Here is a 16,102-nt window from a genome sequence, read left to right as displayed (position 1 = left end):
TGGTCTGTCCAGCAGCCCTATATGAGGCTGAAGGAAATTCCTCCCACCTGCTGCAGTGTGGCATATGGCACAAGGTATCTATACCAGTCATCTCCAGTGCTCCACACAGCTGGAGGATCCTTTCCCTGGCATCTGCTATGATCTTGTCTACAAGGGTAATTCTGCCAGCATCTTCCTGACCTCCACTGTGATCTTGCCAACAAGGGCAATTATTCCCAGCACACATAGGACCCTTTACCAAAGTGGGCACACCCACATGCCACCTTGGTGTAGGGGTCAGACCTTTCCAGCCCCAATTTCAGTGAACAGGGCTCAGTTATCTCTTTACTCTATTTTTTACATCTTTCTTCTCTCTTTCCCACTAAAGTCAGTCTCAGCAGGCAAGAACCCAAGGCCCTACAATTGACTGGGGAGGGGGAGGAAATCCTGTCCACCTTTTTGGTGCTCCATGCTGCTGTGGGAACATCTGCCCAACCTCCACAATGATCTCTCTGACTAGGATCATTTTTCCTGCCATCCATGGTGCTCAACATTAAGAAGGGTATACCCACCTGCCGTCTGTGGCACTCCAGTTTCAACAGGAACCACCACACACAATCTGAGGTGCTCCAAGTCTCGTGGGACACACCACAACAGCTTTTTGGGAGATCACCCAGTGAAACACGATCTTTGTTGGACTATCCAAATCACATTCCAAATCAAGAAATACTGGATGACTAGGGTAAGAGGGAAACGACAGGAAGATAAAGTGGTAGACCCAGTGCAGGTAGCTGCAGGGATTTTGAAGAAGCATTCCTACTAGTCTCCCAAAGAGAGAGCCCAGTGTGCTTCAACTCTGGAATATGATTCCAGGTTTCTCTAAAACAACATGTAAACATCAACGTGTCCCCACAGCCTCAATGAAAAAGCAGGAGACACAGAAGATAATGCCAAAAGAAGTCATGAACCTAATGACATGCATAGAAGAAGCAGACATTGACCTGCCACAGAAAGAGATCTTAATAATGCTGCTTGGAATCATACAGGATATGAGGAAAGCAATACATAAAAAGGGATGAAATGATTGAGGAGATAAAGGCCACACAACGAAGCGAAATATAAAATCTTAGGAATGAAATTACAAAATCCAGTAGCAAATGAACAGACTTTGCTAACAGACTTGAGGAGTCAGAGAATTGTACCAGTGACCTAGAGGATGACCAGGCAGACTTCAACAAATGGGAAAGGCAGTTAAATAATACAATCAGAGAAGCTGAAGAAAACCTGAGAGTCATGTATGATGCTATGAATAAGAACAATTAGAATTGGCTTACTGGAACAAGACACAATAAAGAAGTCAACAGCAAAAATAGCAAGGGAATTCTTAGAGGAAAACTTCCCAAGCTTAATCAATGAACATCAGGCAACCATTAAGGAAGCCAAAAGAACACCAGTTATACTGAATCGAAAGAAGAAGTCACCAAGACACATAATAGTTATATTATCCAAGTTTTAGGAAAAGGAGAAAATCATAAGAGCAGCTAGGGGAAAACAAATAGTCATTTATAAAGGTAGCCAAATAAGAATATGTTTAGACCTATCAGTAGACATGATAAAGAAGAGGAGGGAATGGAGGAACATATTCTAAAAATTGAAGGAAAGTAACACAACGCAAAAGACTATATCCAGACAAACTATCTATTAAGATAGATGGAGAAGTAAGAATCTCCTCAGAAAAGGAAAACGTCAAAAAACACATAAAAGAAATCCAGCCTTACAAGAGATCCTTGCCAACCCAGTATGGGTAGAAGATCAACAGTAACTGAGCACACATTAATGACCATCACATAGAACAACTGCAACCAGAGGGCAACAAAGACGAAACATGCCCCAAGATAGTATTAGCTTAATGGTTGAAAGAAGTCAAGAATGAAACACACACACACACACACACACACACACACACACACACACCACAAACTGATAAGATAGGAAGGTAGGAAAAAACCCTACACAAAAGTATAAGATGACATCACAGAGTCCACAGATGGATGTAATAATACTGAATATCAATGGACTTAACTCAGGCATTAATAGACAGATCTAGCAGACTGGCTTAGAAAACATAACTCATCAATCTGCTGTCTAAAGGAGACACCTTTCAAGCTTACTGACAAAAACAGACTGAGAATTAAAGGCTGAAGAAAACTGGACCAAACAAATGGAAATTTAAAAAAAGCCGCGGTTGTCATCTCAATCTGTGGCAAAGTTGATCTCAAGGTACAAACCATAAGAAGAGACAAGGAGGGGTACTATATAATTTTCAAGGGAACAGTAGACTAAGAGCCTGTGAGTATAATAAATCTATACATTCCCATTGAGAAAAATGAAAAATTTGTAAATCAACCTCTCCAAAAGATGAAAAAAGACATCAAAGGCTCAACAATGATAGTAGATGACTAATACTCCACTCCCAGAAAAAGACAGATTACAGGAAAAAAAAACTTAAGAAGGAGGTTACAGATCTAAATATGCACCTTTTGGACGTCTCGACCTGATAGATATTTTCAGAGATTTCCACTCATATGCAAATCAATTAACATTTTTTCAAGTCTACATGGTTCATACTCGAAAATAGACCACATACTGGCACAAAAGTCTAAACTGTGTAAATGCAAGCACATAGAGATTTTACAGACTTGTCTTTCCAACCATTATGCCATGCCATAAGGCTGGGAATCAACAAAAGGGCGATGAAGAAAACAAGGACAAACAATTGGAGGATGAATAACTCTATTGCAAAAGGGGTTGGTATTGTCCAAGAACAAAGATGAAATCAGGGAGTTTCTAGAAACCAGTGAGAATGGAAATACGACGTACCAAAACCTTTGGGACTAAGCAAAGGCTTTATCAGAGGAAGTTTGATAGTGATACATGTACATATGAAAAAGGTTGATATAAAGGTACAACGTTACACCAATTAAAGTAGAGCCAACAGAAAAATCCTACTAATAGCAAAAGGAAAGAAATAATATATTTCAGAGCTGAGATACAGGAGAGGGAAAACAAAAAATTATTGAAAATATTAATGCAACTAAAAGTTGGTTCTTTGAAAGTATTAACAGAATTGATAGACTGCTGGCAAACCTAACCAAAGAAAGGAAGGAACACATTTCAATAGCAAGAATGAGGGATGAAACAGGGGACATTACAATGAACCCTAATGAAATCAAAAGAATGATTACACAATACTACAAAATCCTCTACTCTAATGAATTCAACAAATCAGAAGACATGGACAAATACTTGGAAAAACAATCCATCCCAAGACTATCCCAGATGGACATCAAGAATCTCAACAGACCCATAGCAATAGAAGAAATAGTCAGGCTATCAAGGGATTACCAACAAAAAATCCCCCAGGCCAGATGGCTTCACAGGAGAATTATACCAAGCACTCGGGGAAGAAGTGACACAAATCCTACACAATTCTTCCAGAACATAGAAAAAGACAGAAAACTCCCAAATCCTTTCTATGAAGCTAGTACAACTCTGATATCTAAAGCAGTCAAGGATCCCAGAAGAATTGAGAACTGCAGATAAATATCCCTTATGAACATCGATGCAAAAATCCTTATCAAAATACTGGCCAATAGAATACAAAAATATAAAACAAAGAATTCACCATGACCAAGTGGGTTTCATGCTAGGGACTCAGGAATGGTTCAACATACGAATGACCATTAGTATCATTCTCCACACTGACATGAAAAATTATACGAACCACATGATAATATTGGTAGATACAGAAAAAGCATTTGACAATATCCAACACCTATTCCTGTTTAAGACACTACAGAAGATAGGAATGGAAGGAAAATCCCTCAATATTATACAAGTTATATATGAAAGAACAACAGCCAACATGGTAATCAATGGAGAAAAGACAAAAAAATTGCATTGAAAAAGGGGATCAGACAAGTTTGCCCCCTATGTCTACTCCTATTTAACTTGGTACTGGAGGTCCTAGCTAACACCATGAGGCAAAGAAAAGACATCAAAGGTATTCATCTGGGGAAGAAAAGGAAAAACTATTGTTACTTGCAGATGATATGATTTTATATATTGAAAGTCCCCAAAAGTCCACAAGTAGATTTTGTGATAGAGGAATATGGCTGAATGACAGGATACAAGATCAACAAGCAGAAGTTATTGGACAGCAGTACACATCAGACAAGATCATAAAAGTGGTGATTAAAAAGGTGGTATCTTTTATAGTAGCCAAGCACAAATTGAAATATCCAGGAATATACTTGACTAAAAAACCTAAAAGATTTGTACAAGGAAGACTACAGAACACTATTACAAGAAACCAAGAGTGACCTCAACAAATGGAAGACTATCCCATGCTCGTGGATCGGAAGACTCAAAATAGCAAAGATGTCAGTTCTGCCCAAGGTACTATATAAATTTAATGCTATCCTAATAAGAATACCATTATCCTTCTTCAAAGAATTGGAAAAACTGCTTACCAACTTTGTATGGAGAGAGAAGCCCAGAATTAGCAGATAACTCCTCAAGAAGAAGGATTAAGTGGGAGGACTTGCTCTACATGACTTTAGCACCTATTATATGGCTACAGTGATCAAAACAATCTAGTATTGGTATAACGACAGATATTCAGACCAATGGAAAAGAGCTGAAAACCCAGAAATAAAAACATCAGCATGTAGGCAATTGATTTTTAATAAAGACCAAAAAAATATCAAATGAGAAGCAAATGCCCTCTTCAACAACTGATGCTGTAAAAATGGATATCTACCTGCAGAAAGATGAAGCAAGACTCTTATCTCACTCCATGAACAAGAATAAACTCAAGGTGAATTACAGACCTTGAGGTAAAACTTCAAACAATTAGGGTCATTAATGAGGGAATTGGGACACACCTGAGAACTGTGGCATAGGGAAAGCATAGGCTATCAGAAATAGTGAAGGATATAAATACAGAGAAGTCACAAATTGACAAGTTGGATATACTAAAGACAAAACAGCTGAGTACATTGAAACAGTTCACCAAGAGAGTAATAAGAGAGGCCATGGACTGGGAAAACATCTTTAGTAATGACACATCACACAAAGGCTTTATTACTAAAATCTCTAATACTCAGCTACCTTACAACAAGAAAAAAACTAAATGCCCACTGAGGAGGTGGGTAAAGGACCTGAACAGAAGTTTCACAAGGCTGAAATCTGAATGGTCAATAAACATATGAGAAAATATTCTCAATCATTAGCTATAAGATAAATGCAAATTTAAAAACTATGGGATACCACCTAACACCCTCAAAGATAGCCCAATTCAAAAAATTCAGAAAAAAATGTTGGAGGGGCTGTGGTGTGATAGGAAAGGAGAGTTCTGACATCAACTGTTGGTCTAAAGGCACTCTATCTGCTCCTAACTGTGTTCTACAATTCTTTGCAATGATCACACAGAATTTTTGTATAATACACAAGATTATGAGGTTTACTAGGGAAGTTAACCGAATAAAATCCTGGATCAGAAATTTTCAGGATTTGTTTTGTCAGTCAGCACAGACTCTAAGCACGCCCACAGGTGGGCCACTCACTGATCCTTGATCTTTCACTGATGTGTTACCTTGGGCTTTGCCTTACTCTGGTGTTTGTTAAAAAGATCCTTTATCACTGTAGATAAATGCCAAAAGGAGCGTGCTACTCCACCATAAATCTCAGACCAAGGGGCTCACGTGTAACTCCATTGGTCAGCAATCCTAGCTTCCCCAATCAAGTGTCTGGAGGCTCTCCACTCTACAAGCAAGACTCCTAACCAAAGCCAGTTAGTCAGGTTTACCCTCTCCATGGCATGAGAAGCCCACCGTCTGTACTCTTGGTTTTGTTGCCTCTGATGTTGCTACTTCTCTGGTGTCTGGTTTTTGTCTTGGATCAAGGAGGTTTAGCATGCAGGGATCTCAGGGTCTAGATACTTCATTCCACTCTTCCTTCTTTCTGGATGCTAGAAAGATGGCCCATTCCTGCTTCTGAGATGGCTCATATTACACCAGTGGGTAAGCAAACTCAACCAATTGTAGTATCAGAGTGCCAAGTTCTTACAATTGCAATTAACCATGGTAAAAATCACTCATAAATAAATCATGTAATCCTAGTAGCATCTTCCTCCCATCTTCTCTTACCTAGACCCATCAGGAAAGAGGAAAGGCTTTCAAGGTGCAAGGTTGTTTGGTGGGGCTTACAAAGTTACAAGTTATCGAGTAAATTACTGTACCACACCAGCAGTAAATTACTCAGACACCTACATTTTTTACTTAAATACAGACCAAAGAACAGATCTTATTCTTAACCCACAGAGTATCTGAATATGTTTCACACACACATACATATATATTTACATAACTCTACATAACATTTTTGCAATATATGTTTGACATATTCTATGTATTCACTCTTTATAAATCCATGTATATTTACATATAGCCCATGTATATGTTTTTCAGTTTATTTAGATTCCCTTGTTGCCAGATCCAGTAATTAAATTCGATTCATAAGAAACAAATATTGTGCCCTGTGAACATTAACTGACCACTCAGGTTTTTGGGCTTCTCTTTTTAAATTATTCTTTAAGTAGAGCTCCTCTTGTTTTGTACTAAAATTAATTATGACTTGTAAGTTTGTTATTATTTTATTATTGCTGTACCTATCTAGTTGTATACCTGCTTGGAGGGACAAGACTATATTTTCCTGCTGTTTTCTCCAGAACCCAATACAGCATCTCGAACAAAACAGACCCAATTTGCTTTCGTTGATTCAAAATCTGGCTTGGATTTCAAAATACAGGTGTGGGATTATTATTTAAAGAGCAAGTAGGATAAATTATATTCCTCAGTAATCTTACTACTGTAGCATCGAGAGAACTTAGGCATAGAGTTCTAGCAAATTATATCTTGTTTCCTGGGAATAAATGAGTATATTAAGGTCATTGAATCATGAACAAACATCACAAGTTTTAGAAATGTAAGGAAGCAGACTTCAGACTATAGTAGATACATTGGTTATAGGTGCTGGAAAAATGGAGAAATGGGTAAAGAAAGGGCAATGTGTAAAAGACACATAATTCAGACCATAATCACAACAAGTATAAAACAACAACAACTCACTGTCATCTAGTCAATGCTGACCCATAAAGACCCCCTGTGGGTTTTTGAGACTGTACCGGAGCTGCTGATGGTTTTGAACTGCCGATTGCAGCCCAATGTATAACCAGTACACCACCAGAGGTATTTAAAACAGATGAGGGTAAGTAAAAATGCATTGCTGTTAGTTTTTACAGTTTATACATGCTCTGGGCTCAAAATAAACAATGATAAAATAAACAATGGTGCATGACTGGGAAGTGTTTCATTATGTTATACATCGCATTACACTGAGTTGTAACCAACTCGAGGGCGTCCAACAACAACCATCTAAGTACCCTGGTGTATTACAAAGGAAACATGTTTCAGCAGGTTTCTGCAATCTGGATGGCTACAGATAAATTCTCTCTCAATAATGCACTTACCTTTAAAAAGAAGGTTCGATCCAAACAGTCGCTTCTAAGGGGATCTACTGGGTCAGTTCAATTGACAGGGAGCATCGTAGAAGTTTCTGGAGCCTTTTAATTTTTTTTTAATTTCAAAAGGATGTTCTTTTTAGTTTTCCTCAAAGGACCCAGGATGAGCACAGGGGCTTATTATGAATGAGTTTTCAGGAAATGGAAACTGTATTGGTGAGAAAAGGGCCCGGAAAGTTATGCTAAGGATATTTTTTCCTGCCCCTTCAACCTATCCAGGAGGAACCTTGGTAGCATTGTGGATTATGAGTAGGCTACTGACTTCACGGTCAGCAGTTTGAAACCACCAGCTGCTTAAGGGGGAAAAGGCTCCAGTGAAGAATTACATTCTCTGAAACCCACAACTTCATTTTATCTTGATCTGTTGGGTCGCCGTAAGCCAGTTTTGGTTTGATGTCAGTGGGCTTTGTTTTGGCTTTTTGTGGACACCAGACTGCTCGCTGAGCGGCTCATTCTTTGAAGGCAGTAAGGACTGTGCTGGGAGGAGTCCACTGGACTCTTTCTCCCATTTCCTTGATAGCACTTATTCTGCCCCTTGAAATTTATTTCAAAGAGCATTTAAAAGGAGTGGCCTTGAGTCACTGGAAGAACGCGGAGGCGCCGTTTTGGAGCGGGGTAAAGAGAAGGAAAGCACAGCGCCCTCTGCAGGAGAACTAGAGAAATGGAAAACACTTGCAGTTGATCATCTCATTTTACCCTTACTGAGGTAATTGTGTTCTCCCTCTTTAGGAATAAAAAAAGCCGAGAATCATAGAGAAGAAGAACTTGTACAAGACACATGGTCGAAAACCAACAGAATTGGACCCAAACACACAGGTTCTCTATGCAGGTTCTGAGAGCTCTTCCCTGCTGCTTGCAGATACATTTATATATTTTGTAAAGCTTTAAATTGAAGGTAACCATAAAAATGGCATTCAGGTTACCCCTGTTCAACAGAAAACTCAATTGTCTAGAGAATTTATCCCATTCCTCACATAATTCCCCTCACTTCCCAAATGCTGCAATGTTTCAGGAGAAATAATTAAATCTATGTGAAACTGTATGTTCCTCAGAAAACATTATTACTAAATATTAATGCACACAGTAGCAGTGATTTTATTTCACAAACATTTGTTTCCAAAATCCTATGATAAATACTGCGAGTTATCTCACACACTATCAGGTTTCATGACCTACAATGCTTTCATTGGACATTTTTAGATGGGATTCTTTGCTTCTAGACATAAATTAGAATATTAAGACAATGAAAATTATCCCCAAAGAGCTCACTTACCTCTGTTTACCTTTATTATCTATAGAACCAGCTGAAAGTCTGTCCAGAGGAGATCCAAAACCCGGAAAACTCCTTTTCTTCTTTGTCTCAACCACATCATTCTCCAAAGACACAATCTCATCAAGAAGCAAGAGTTTCGCTGCCAGAAAAGTAGCTGCTTTATCTTTCCTGACTGTAGGCTGTGGTTGCACGTTGATGGGTTCTGAATCAAAGGTCTATAAGAAACAGAGAGAAAATGTCTTTCACGGAGACATCAACAACAATAACCCCCTAAATACAATCACCTGCATATGTCTTCTGTTACCCTTTGGTGAAACGCTCCTCAATGAGTTCTTTTCCAGTGTTTCCTAGTGCTCTATTTCACAAAGAAAGTTATACTCTGAAGGACTGTAGCATGTAGAAGGGAAATATATTCAAAGGAAATTGAAACACAGCAAATATAACAGAAAAAGACTCTAGACTTGGATCTGAAATATTAACTTGTTATTCATTCTGATTGCTTAGCAATGACAACTGCATCCTTCTTATCACTCCCTTGTAGTTTATACAGCTCTCTTCATAACACCTATTAAATTTTACTTAATATTAGAATGACTATAGAATTTCTGTATGTTACTTAGATTATGAGTAACTTGAGGCTAAGATTTGTGTCTAATTAATATTTTATTTGCTGTATTCATTTACTAGTCCAGAATAGTTAAAAACTAAAAACAAAACCTGAAAAACTAAAAACAAATAAAATCAAAGGAATGCTTCCCACTGAGTTGACTCTTACTCGTACGTGTCAGAAGAGAACTATGTTCCATGGAGTTTTCAGCAAACAAGTTTTGCAGAAGCTGATTAAACCTTTCTTCTGAGTTGCCTCTAGGTGAACTTCAACATCTAGATTTTGGTTTGGCAGCTGAACATATTAGCCTTTTGCACTACACAATGACTCATAGCCAATATTCAATAATAACTAACCAAAACAATAATAACAAATAACTTCCAAACCCATTGCCATTGAATCGCTTTCAACTCACAGGACTGTATAGTACAGAGTAGAATTGACCCATAAGGCTTTCCAACCTGGACCTTCCTTTTCAGCGGGGTAGCGGGGAGGAGACAAGTCACTCAGGGTGCAGTGTAGCATCAAAGAAACACACAACTTTCCTCTAGTCCTTGAATGCTTTCCTCCCTTCACCCATGTCCATTATCATGATCCCAATTCTACCTTACAAAACTGGATAGACCAAAGAATGTAAACTGGTGCAGCTAGGAACTGGAAACACAAGGAATCCAGGACAGATGAATCTCTCAGGACCAATGGTGAGAGTGGTGATACTGGGAGGGTGGAGGAAAGGTGGGATAGAAAGGAGGAACTGATCACAAGGATCTATACATAACCTCCTCCCTGGGGGATGGACAACAGTATAGTGGGTGAAGGGAGACATTGGGCAGTGATAAAAATAATAATTTATAAATTATCAGAGTTTATGAGGGAGAAGGTAGCCGGGAGGGAGGGGGAAAATGGGTAGCTGATACCAAGGGCTCAAGTGGAAAGCAAATGTTTCAAGAATGATGAGGGCTACAAATGTATAAATGTGCTTGACACGATGGATGTGTATATGGATTGAGATAAGATTTGTACGAGCACCCAATAAAATGATTTAAATTAAAAAGGAAAATGTTTTTAAAATGATGATGACAATAAATATACAAATGTACTTGACTCAATATATGTATGTATGTATTGTGATAAGAGCTGTATGAGCCCCAATAAAATGATTAAAAAAAAGATTTTCTAACCTTTACAGAAGAAGATGGACACATACTTCTTTCACAGAGCACCTGGTTGGTTCAAAAACTTAATTCTCAGGGGGAAAATTTGGAGGGGAGTTGTTGGGACTCAGTAGTCAATAGACTTCATATATATATATATATATATATATATATATATATATATATATATATATATATATATATATATATATATATATAAATGAATTTTGTGGAAACCAAACTTCATTCTTATTTCTTTTATTGTTCATCCATTTTTCACATGTCCATGCCAATTAATAAGAAGGCATTGTGTGCTAGAGTCTGTATCAGACATAAGGGAAACACATCCCAGCTTCCGCCCTATTGATCCCAAATAGTTGCTTATTCTAAGGTGTGCATACTAGTATCATGGCTCCCCTTATAGACTTGTCCATTGTTTGGTTGCAAATTGAGCCACAGGGCATGTGGTCAGTTCTAGAGCTGAAGGGTGACGAAGGGCCATAGTTTCAGTGATTTCCACCTGGTCTCTTTTATGATATATTGGCATAATCTGAGAGTACTGAGACGATGACCCTAAGCCTCCAGCCCTGTGACCCATCTTCACAAGGTGTTTGGTTATGTCTAAGAAGCTTTCATAATTGTGTCCGTGTATGCTCCATCACACATTTACAGCAAGATTTTTAAAATATTTATATGTTTGCTGCTTTGCACTTCATTCAAGATGTAAAAGTAAGTGATGGGTGTCCAGTTTGTGAAGTCTGTCTTCCCCTTTCCTTGGCTCAATAGCAGCACTTGTGTATATGTGCTGTGTGCTTTTTTCACTATGACTTGGACCAAATTCAATGCCAGGGAGTTTTTGTTTGTTAAGTCATTTTGTTGTCCTTGAACTGCTGCTGCTATGCAAAGGGTCTAAGAATACTCCTCGATGGGAAGAAGTGTTAATGTCAGGAATCTGCTACATTTTCCTCTTTAGTCACATTCTTCTATGTTCCAGTTCTTGGTCTGTGTTTTGGTCTCCTTCATTTTCTTTATTGCGAATCTTTCTTCTTGGACTGTTTCTGTTTTCCAATCTTTTCTAATTTCCCCATTTTCCTCAATAAAGTAATTCCACTTTTTTTTTTTTAAAAAGCCCTTTCCATTTTGAACCAAGCAACTTTCTTTTGAAATACTTAGTCTGACATAGGTACTCAGAGCTGCCGAATGCATACTCCTAAGGCAATCAGTCCGTCAAAGTCTGATGAGTTGTTCTTGAGCAATCTGCTTCTCACCTATTAATCCTGTGTTGTCAAGTTTATCTAGGGAAGTGACAAAGTCTAGAATTTTAAAAGGAAACTGAAACAATGTGGTGGGTTTTGGCTTGTGAGCAGCAGCAGCTTTTCATTTCTTTTATAAGATTAAAATAGTAAAAGAAGTTAATTAGCTCTGACAGTACTGTGGATGGGGTTTGAAAAAGAGGGAGATAAAAGTAGGTAAATAAGCTTTAAGATGATTAAGGAAGTTCATTAAATGGAGAAGACTTGGTATTCATTATTAATAGAAATCACATAGAGAAGCAGGCTATAATTATGTGAAAGAAACCCTAAAGGCAAGAAATTGGAGGCAAAGATATCTCCAAGCCCACTTCCAAAAACAACCTACCAAAATCCAAAACCAAAATTATTATTCCAATTAATATGACATATACAGTAGCAGTCAGGTCCTTTTAAAATAATTTTTAATTCTCAGTGAGAAAATTGGCAAAATATGTATTTCTTAAAAAATCAAATAAACCAAATGAACTCTTTGGGAAATGTCCTCACATTTATTTTATTTTGTTATTCAGTAATAGCACTAAAAAACATTTGTACACTAATTTAGTTTGGTTGAAATCATTTCTATTTTGATATGTGAGCAACTTATTTTTTTACATCAAAGAACTTCATCTTGGTGTCAGTAATTAGATTATAAATATGTCTGAAAATGTTTACTGGCTTTTTGGTTTAAGGAATACAAATCTTCTTGTTCTCAGTATTTTCAACATCTAGACAACTGACTTGCTCTGTATCCACTGGGAAGACAAGGCTAATAGTGGTTACTTCTTACACTTGAATTTGACAACCTTGAATGTCATGTTGGGAATAATAATAAGGTAACTGGAATACCTACAAGGGAGTTTCAAAAGTTTATGAAAAAAATAATTGAAAGAGAATTTTCCCACAATTTTTTAAAGCTCTTTCCCATTTGACTTTGTAGTTTCAAGGCATGTCCTTATTATCACTATTAATTTTGTCATGTCCTTATTTGCGTGATGCACTGGCTTCTGATTCAAGATGGACTGACTATATTCATAAAATGTATATGGTCCCTTAGGCTATCTCCCATTACCTTTGTTGTTGCATCCACTGAGAACACTTTTCCCGAGCTCCACCGCATCAACATCACAGCCAGGATGAAATGTGCACTCACCACTCTCCAGCCCAGCATCTAAGGACCAGGCATAGCAGGGTTAATATTTATTAGCTTGGCATATAATGAGAGAAAAACAAAAAGTTCCTATAGAGATTGTTAGAGGCAAGTGATAAACTAAAATATTTTGTTTCCATGTGCTGGCATGTATATCTACAAAACTAAAATAATACTGAATAGAAACTGTCAATCTCTTACTATGACTTTTATCAGGCTTCATTTCCAAGGACACCTAGACTGGAGGGGTAGAGCTATGATGGTAATCTGCAGCAAAAGAACTCCAAGTCTTAGAATTCCAGTTCGCATAGTGAATACTGTGCTTTGACTGTCTTATCCAGGGATTACAGTTTCAAGTGTCTAAGGGGATATGTGTAAAATAAGCCAAGAGTAAAAGAAACTTGTCTGACAGAATCTGTGTTAAATCAGAGAGAATGTCTGTGTCTAAAAGTATTTAAATTAAACACTTCAATAGTACCACACATCTATGTCCTTGTGTTCTATACTAAAATGTTCATATTTCACTACATCAAAACAGAAACATTATGTATCATAAGACATAATGAATATGATCAAATAGACTTATAAATCGAAAGACATTTTAACACATATGTAATAGATTAGCATATACATTTAAAATGACTATGCAAGTAAATGCTATAACATTTTATACACAACAGATTTCCAAATATTTAAAATCAATACAAATGTTAAGAGAAGGTACAGGAAAGGAACTACAACAAAAACACAAATTCTGCTGGTGAGATTATAAATGGATCCAATCATTTGGGGAAAACTTAGCAACACCTAGAACATTGAAAATAATATTGTCCTATTTAGGTCTCATCTATTCCACACCTGGGTGCATATCTCAGAGAATCTCTCACATGTATATAAGGAGTCATGTGCCTGCAAAAGTCCCTATCTTTGCTGTTCATTGTTAGAGCGGAGTCAAGTGTCCCCTCAAGAATAGATTTATCAATTGAGATAGAGTCCTGCTATGGATTTAAATGACTTAAGTGTGTGTGTGTTTGTTTAAAAATGAAATTTTAAAGAGAAATGGAAAAAATTAGAGTAATCATTATCACATGACAGCTTTATTTGAATGGAGAACACACAAGTCAATGACATGTATTTGAGAAGTTTGACATCGCCAGCTCCTGCAGGGTAGAAAGATAGGGCTTTATATGCCCATAAAGAGCTACAGTTTGCAAACCCATAGGACCAGTTCTATCCTGTCTTTTAGGGCTGCTATGATTCAGCATTGACTCGATAGCAGAGAGTATAAGGTAGAATAAGGATAGACGGATGTTTTATAGAGACAGGGTAAAATCTGTATTACTCATGGGTGTTATGATTTATAAATGTATTTTAGCATTGTGTATACGCTTATTTATCATATATAATTTTAATTGTTTTGTACTTTATTCTAAACTTATTCTTTGTTATTTCATCAATTAATTTGTCCTAGAATCTTGTCACACAATGGCTGGTAGTAGCTACTTCAATGTAATTCCTATTATTTTGGAAGCACCAAACTGATACTTAAATTGAATTTTTACCATATAATATAATCCATGACTACTTCATTCTTTAAATCAAGAAAGAGAATAATGAGAAAAAAAAGTTCTCTGAGAGATTTCCTAGAGAATCAGTCCTGAAGGATATTGCTTTTTCTTTTTTTTTGCCAATGTGTCTTCCATTTCCCTCACCATAAATGATGCTATACGAATATCTTTGAATGATTTCATATTTCTGATATACCTTTTGCTTTAAATAACTCATTTAATCAAAGATAAACTATAATTGTGATGTTTTCCTGTCTTTGCTTTTTAGAATGTTCAAAACAGTTCACAAAGTGTGAATATTTCTAAATTTATAAACCTATTCACATGAATTTCTTTCAACTATTTTCATGTATGTCTTATTAATCATGGTTTCCTTCACTCTGCAATCTTATAAATGGCTCAGAATGGTGACTGTTCATATTGATTTTTGTGCTTGGGTGTATATAGGAAAAATGTCATAATGTAATGTATCTTTCAGATAGCCACATCATGATTATTTGGATGTGGAGATAATAAAAATAAATTCTGAATATAAATACAGACATTTAGTGGTCCAAAGCCATGCCTGTAACCAGTTAATCAAAAGGCCACCTTATTAAAAATGCGTTTGGTACATTAATGAAAACAAACACCCTGGCACCTGTGACACAAAAGACATTTGATTATCTCGTTAAAACTTTATTGCTTCAAAATTAGAAACAGAGGAAATTATAGGTAGGGAAGCAAAAGACTTGGTTCAGCTCTATTTCCCTATTTTGTAAATAGTAGATACATATAGCCTAGAATTCTTTTTAAAAAATGTACCTAGTCCCATGTCCACTGCAGATCCAAAGAAGGCACACTTAAAATATGTTATTGACTCTGTGAGTGAACCAAAGTTGATATGTCTGAAAGTTTGTTAGCCCACAAACATTTTTTGTTGAGTGATTTTAAAGTAGTACCTTCTCTAGATAGACTGGCATTTCAAAAGACACAGAATCCGCCTTATCGGAGTGTAAGGTGCACACTTCATTCATTTTATAACCAATTGGTCTACCATGTGCGTGCATTTTCACTGTTACAACTGTACCCTGGAATTAGAAAACATCTTGCATTTGATCACATCTTACTCTTTGTTTTAGATTTTCCACATCCAAGAACTTATATCCCGAAAACCTTTCTCCCTGCCATTGGGTCAATGCTGACTCATCATGACACCACGTGGGTTTCTGAGTCTGTCTCTGTTTACAGCAGGAGAAGGCCCAGTCTTTCTCCCAAGGAGCTGATGGTGGTTTGGAAGTGCTGACCGTGTGCATAGCAAAACAATGCAGAACCAGTGCCCTGGCAGGGCTAAGGATCCTCCGAATGGTGCCTGAAGAGGAGCAAGGTGGGGGATAATTGAAGTTCTAGAAACCACATATAGAGTTAGTTCTGGTTTTCTGTGTTTGACACTGCATA

At 37.1% G+C, this 16,102-nt stretch overlaps 1 protein-coding gene across 1 annotated transcript in view; it reads right to left on the bottom strand.

Annotated features, from left to right (window-relative positions):
* Positions 1 to 13,118, bottom strand: part of OSTN (osteocrin) — a 44,432-nt gene extending 31,314 nt beyond the window's left edge. The window contains exons 1-2 of the mRNA XM_075555632.1: positions 13,020 to 13,118; positions 8,895 to 9,109 (exon numbers count right to left, since the gene is read on the bottom strand). Of these exons, the coding sequence (XP_075411747.1) occupies positions 8,895 to 9,109; positions 13,020 to 13,118 (314 nt within the window). The remainder of the gene's footprint in view (positions 1 to 8,894; positions 9,110 to 13,019) is intronic.
* Positions 13,119 to 16,102: the final 2,984 nt, after the last annotated feature.

This window comes from Tenrec ecaudatus, chromosome 8 (assembly GCF_050624435.1).
Source record: "Tenrec ecaudatus isolate mTenEca1 chromosome 8, mTenEca1.hap1, whole genome shotgun sequence".
In the NCBI taxonomy this organism is placed as follows: Eukaryota; Metazoa; Chordata; class Mammalia; order Afrosoricida; family Tenrecidae; genus Tenrec; species Tenrec ecaudatus.
The sequence above is the reverse complement of the archived record's forward strand: the minus strand, read 5'-3'. Positions and strand labels throughout refer to the sequence as shown.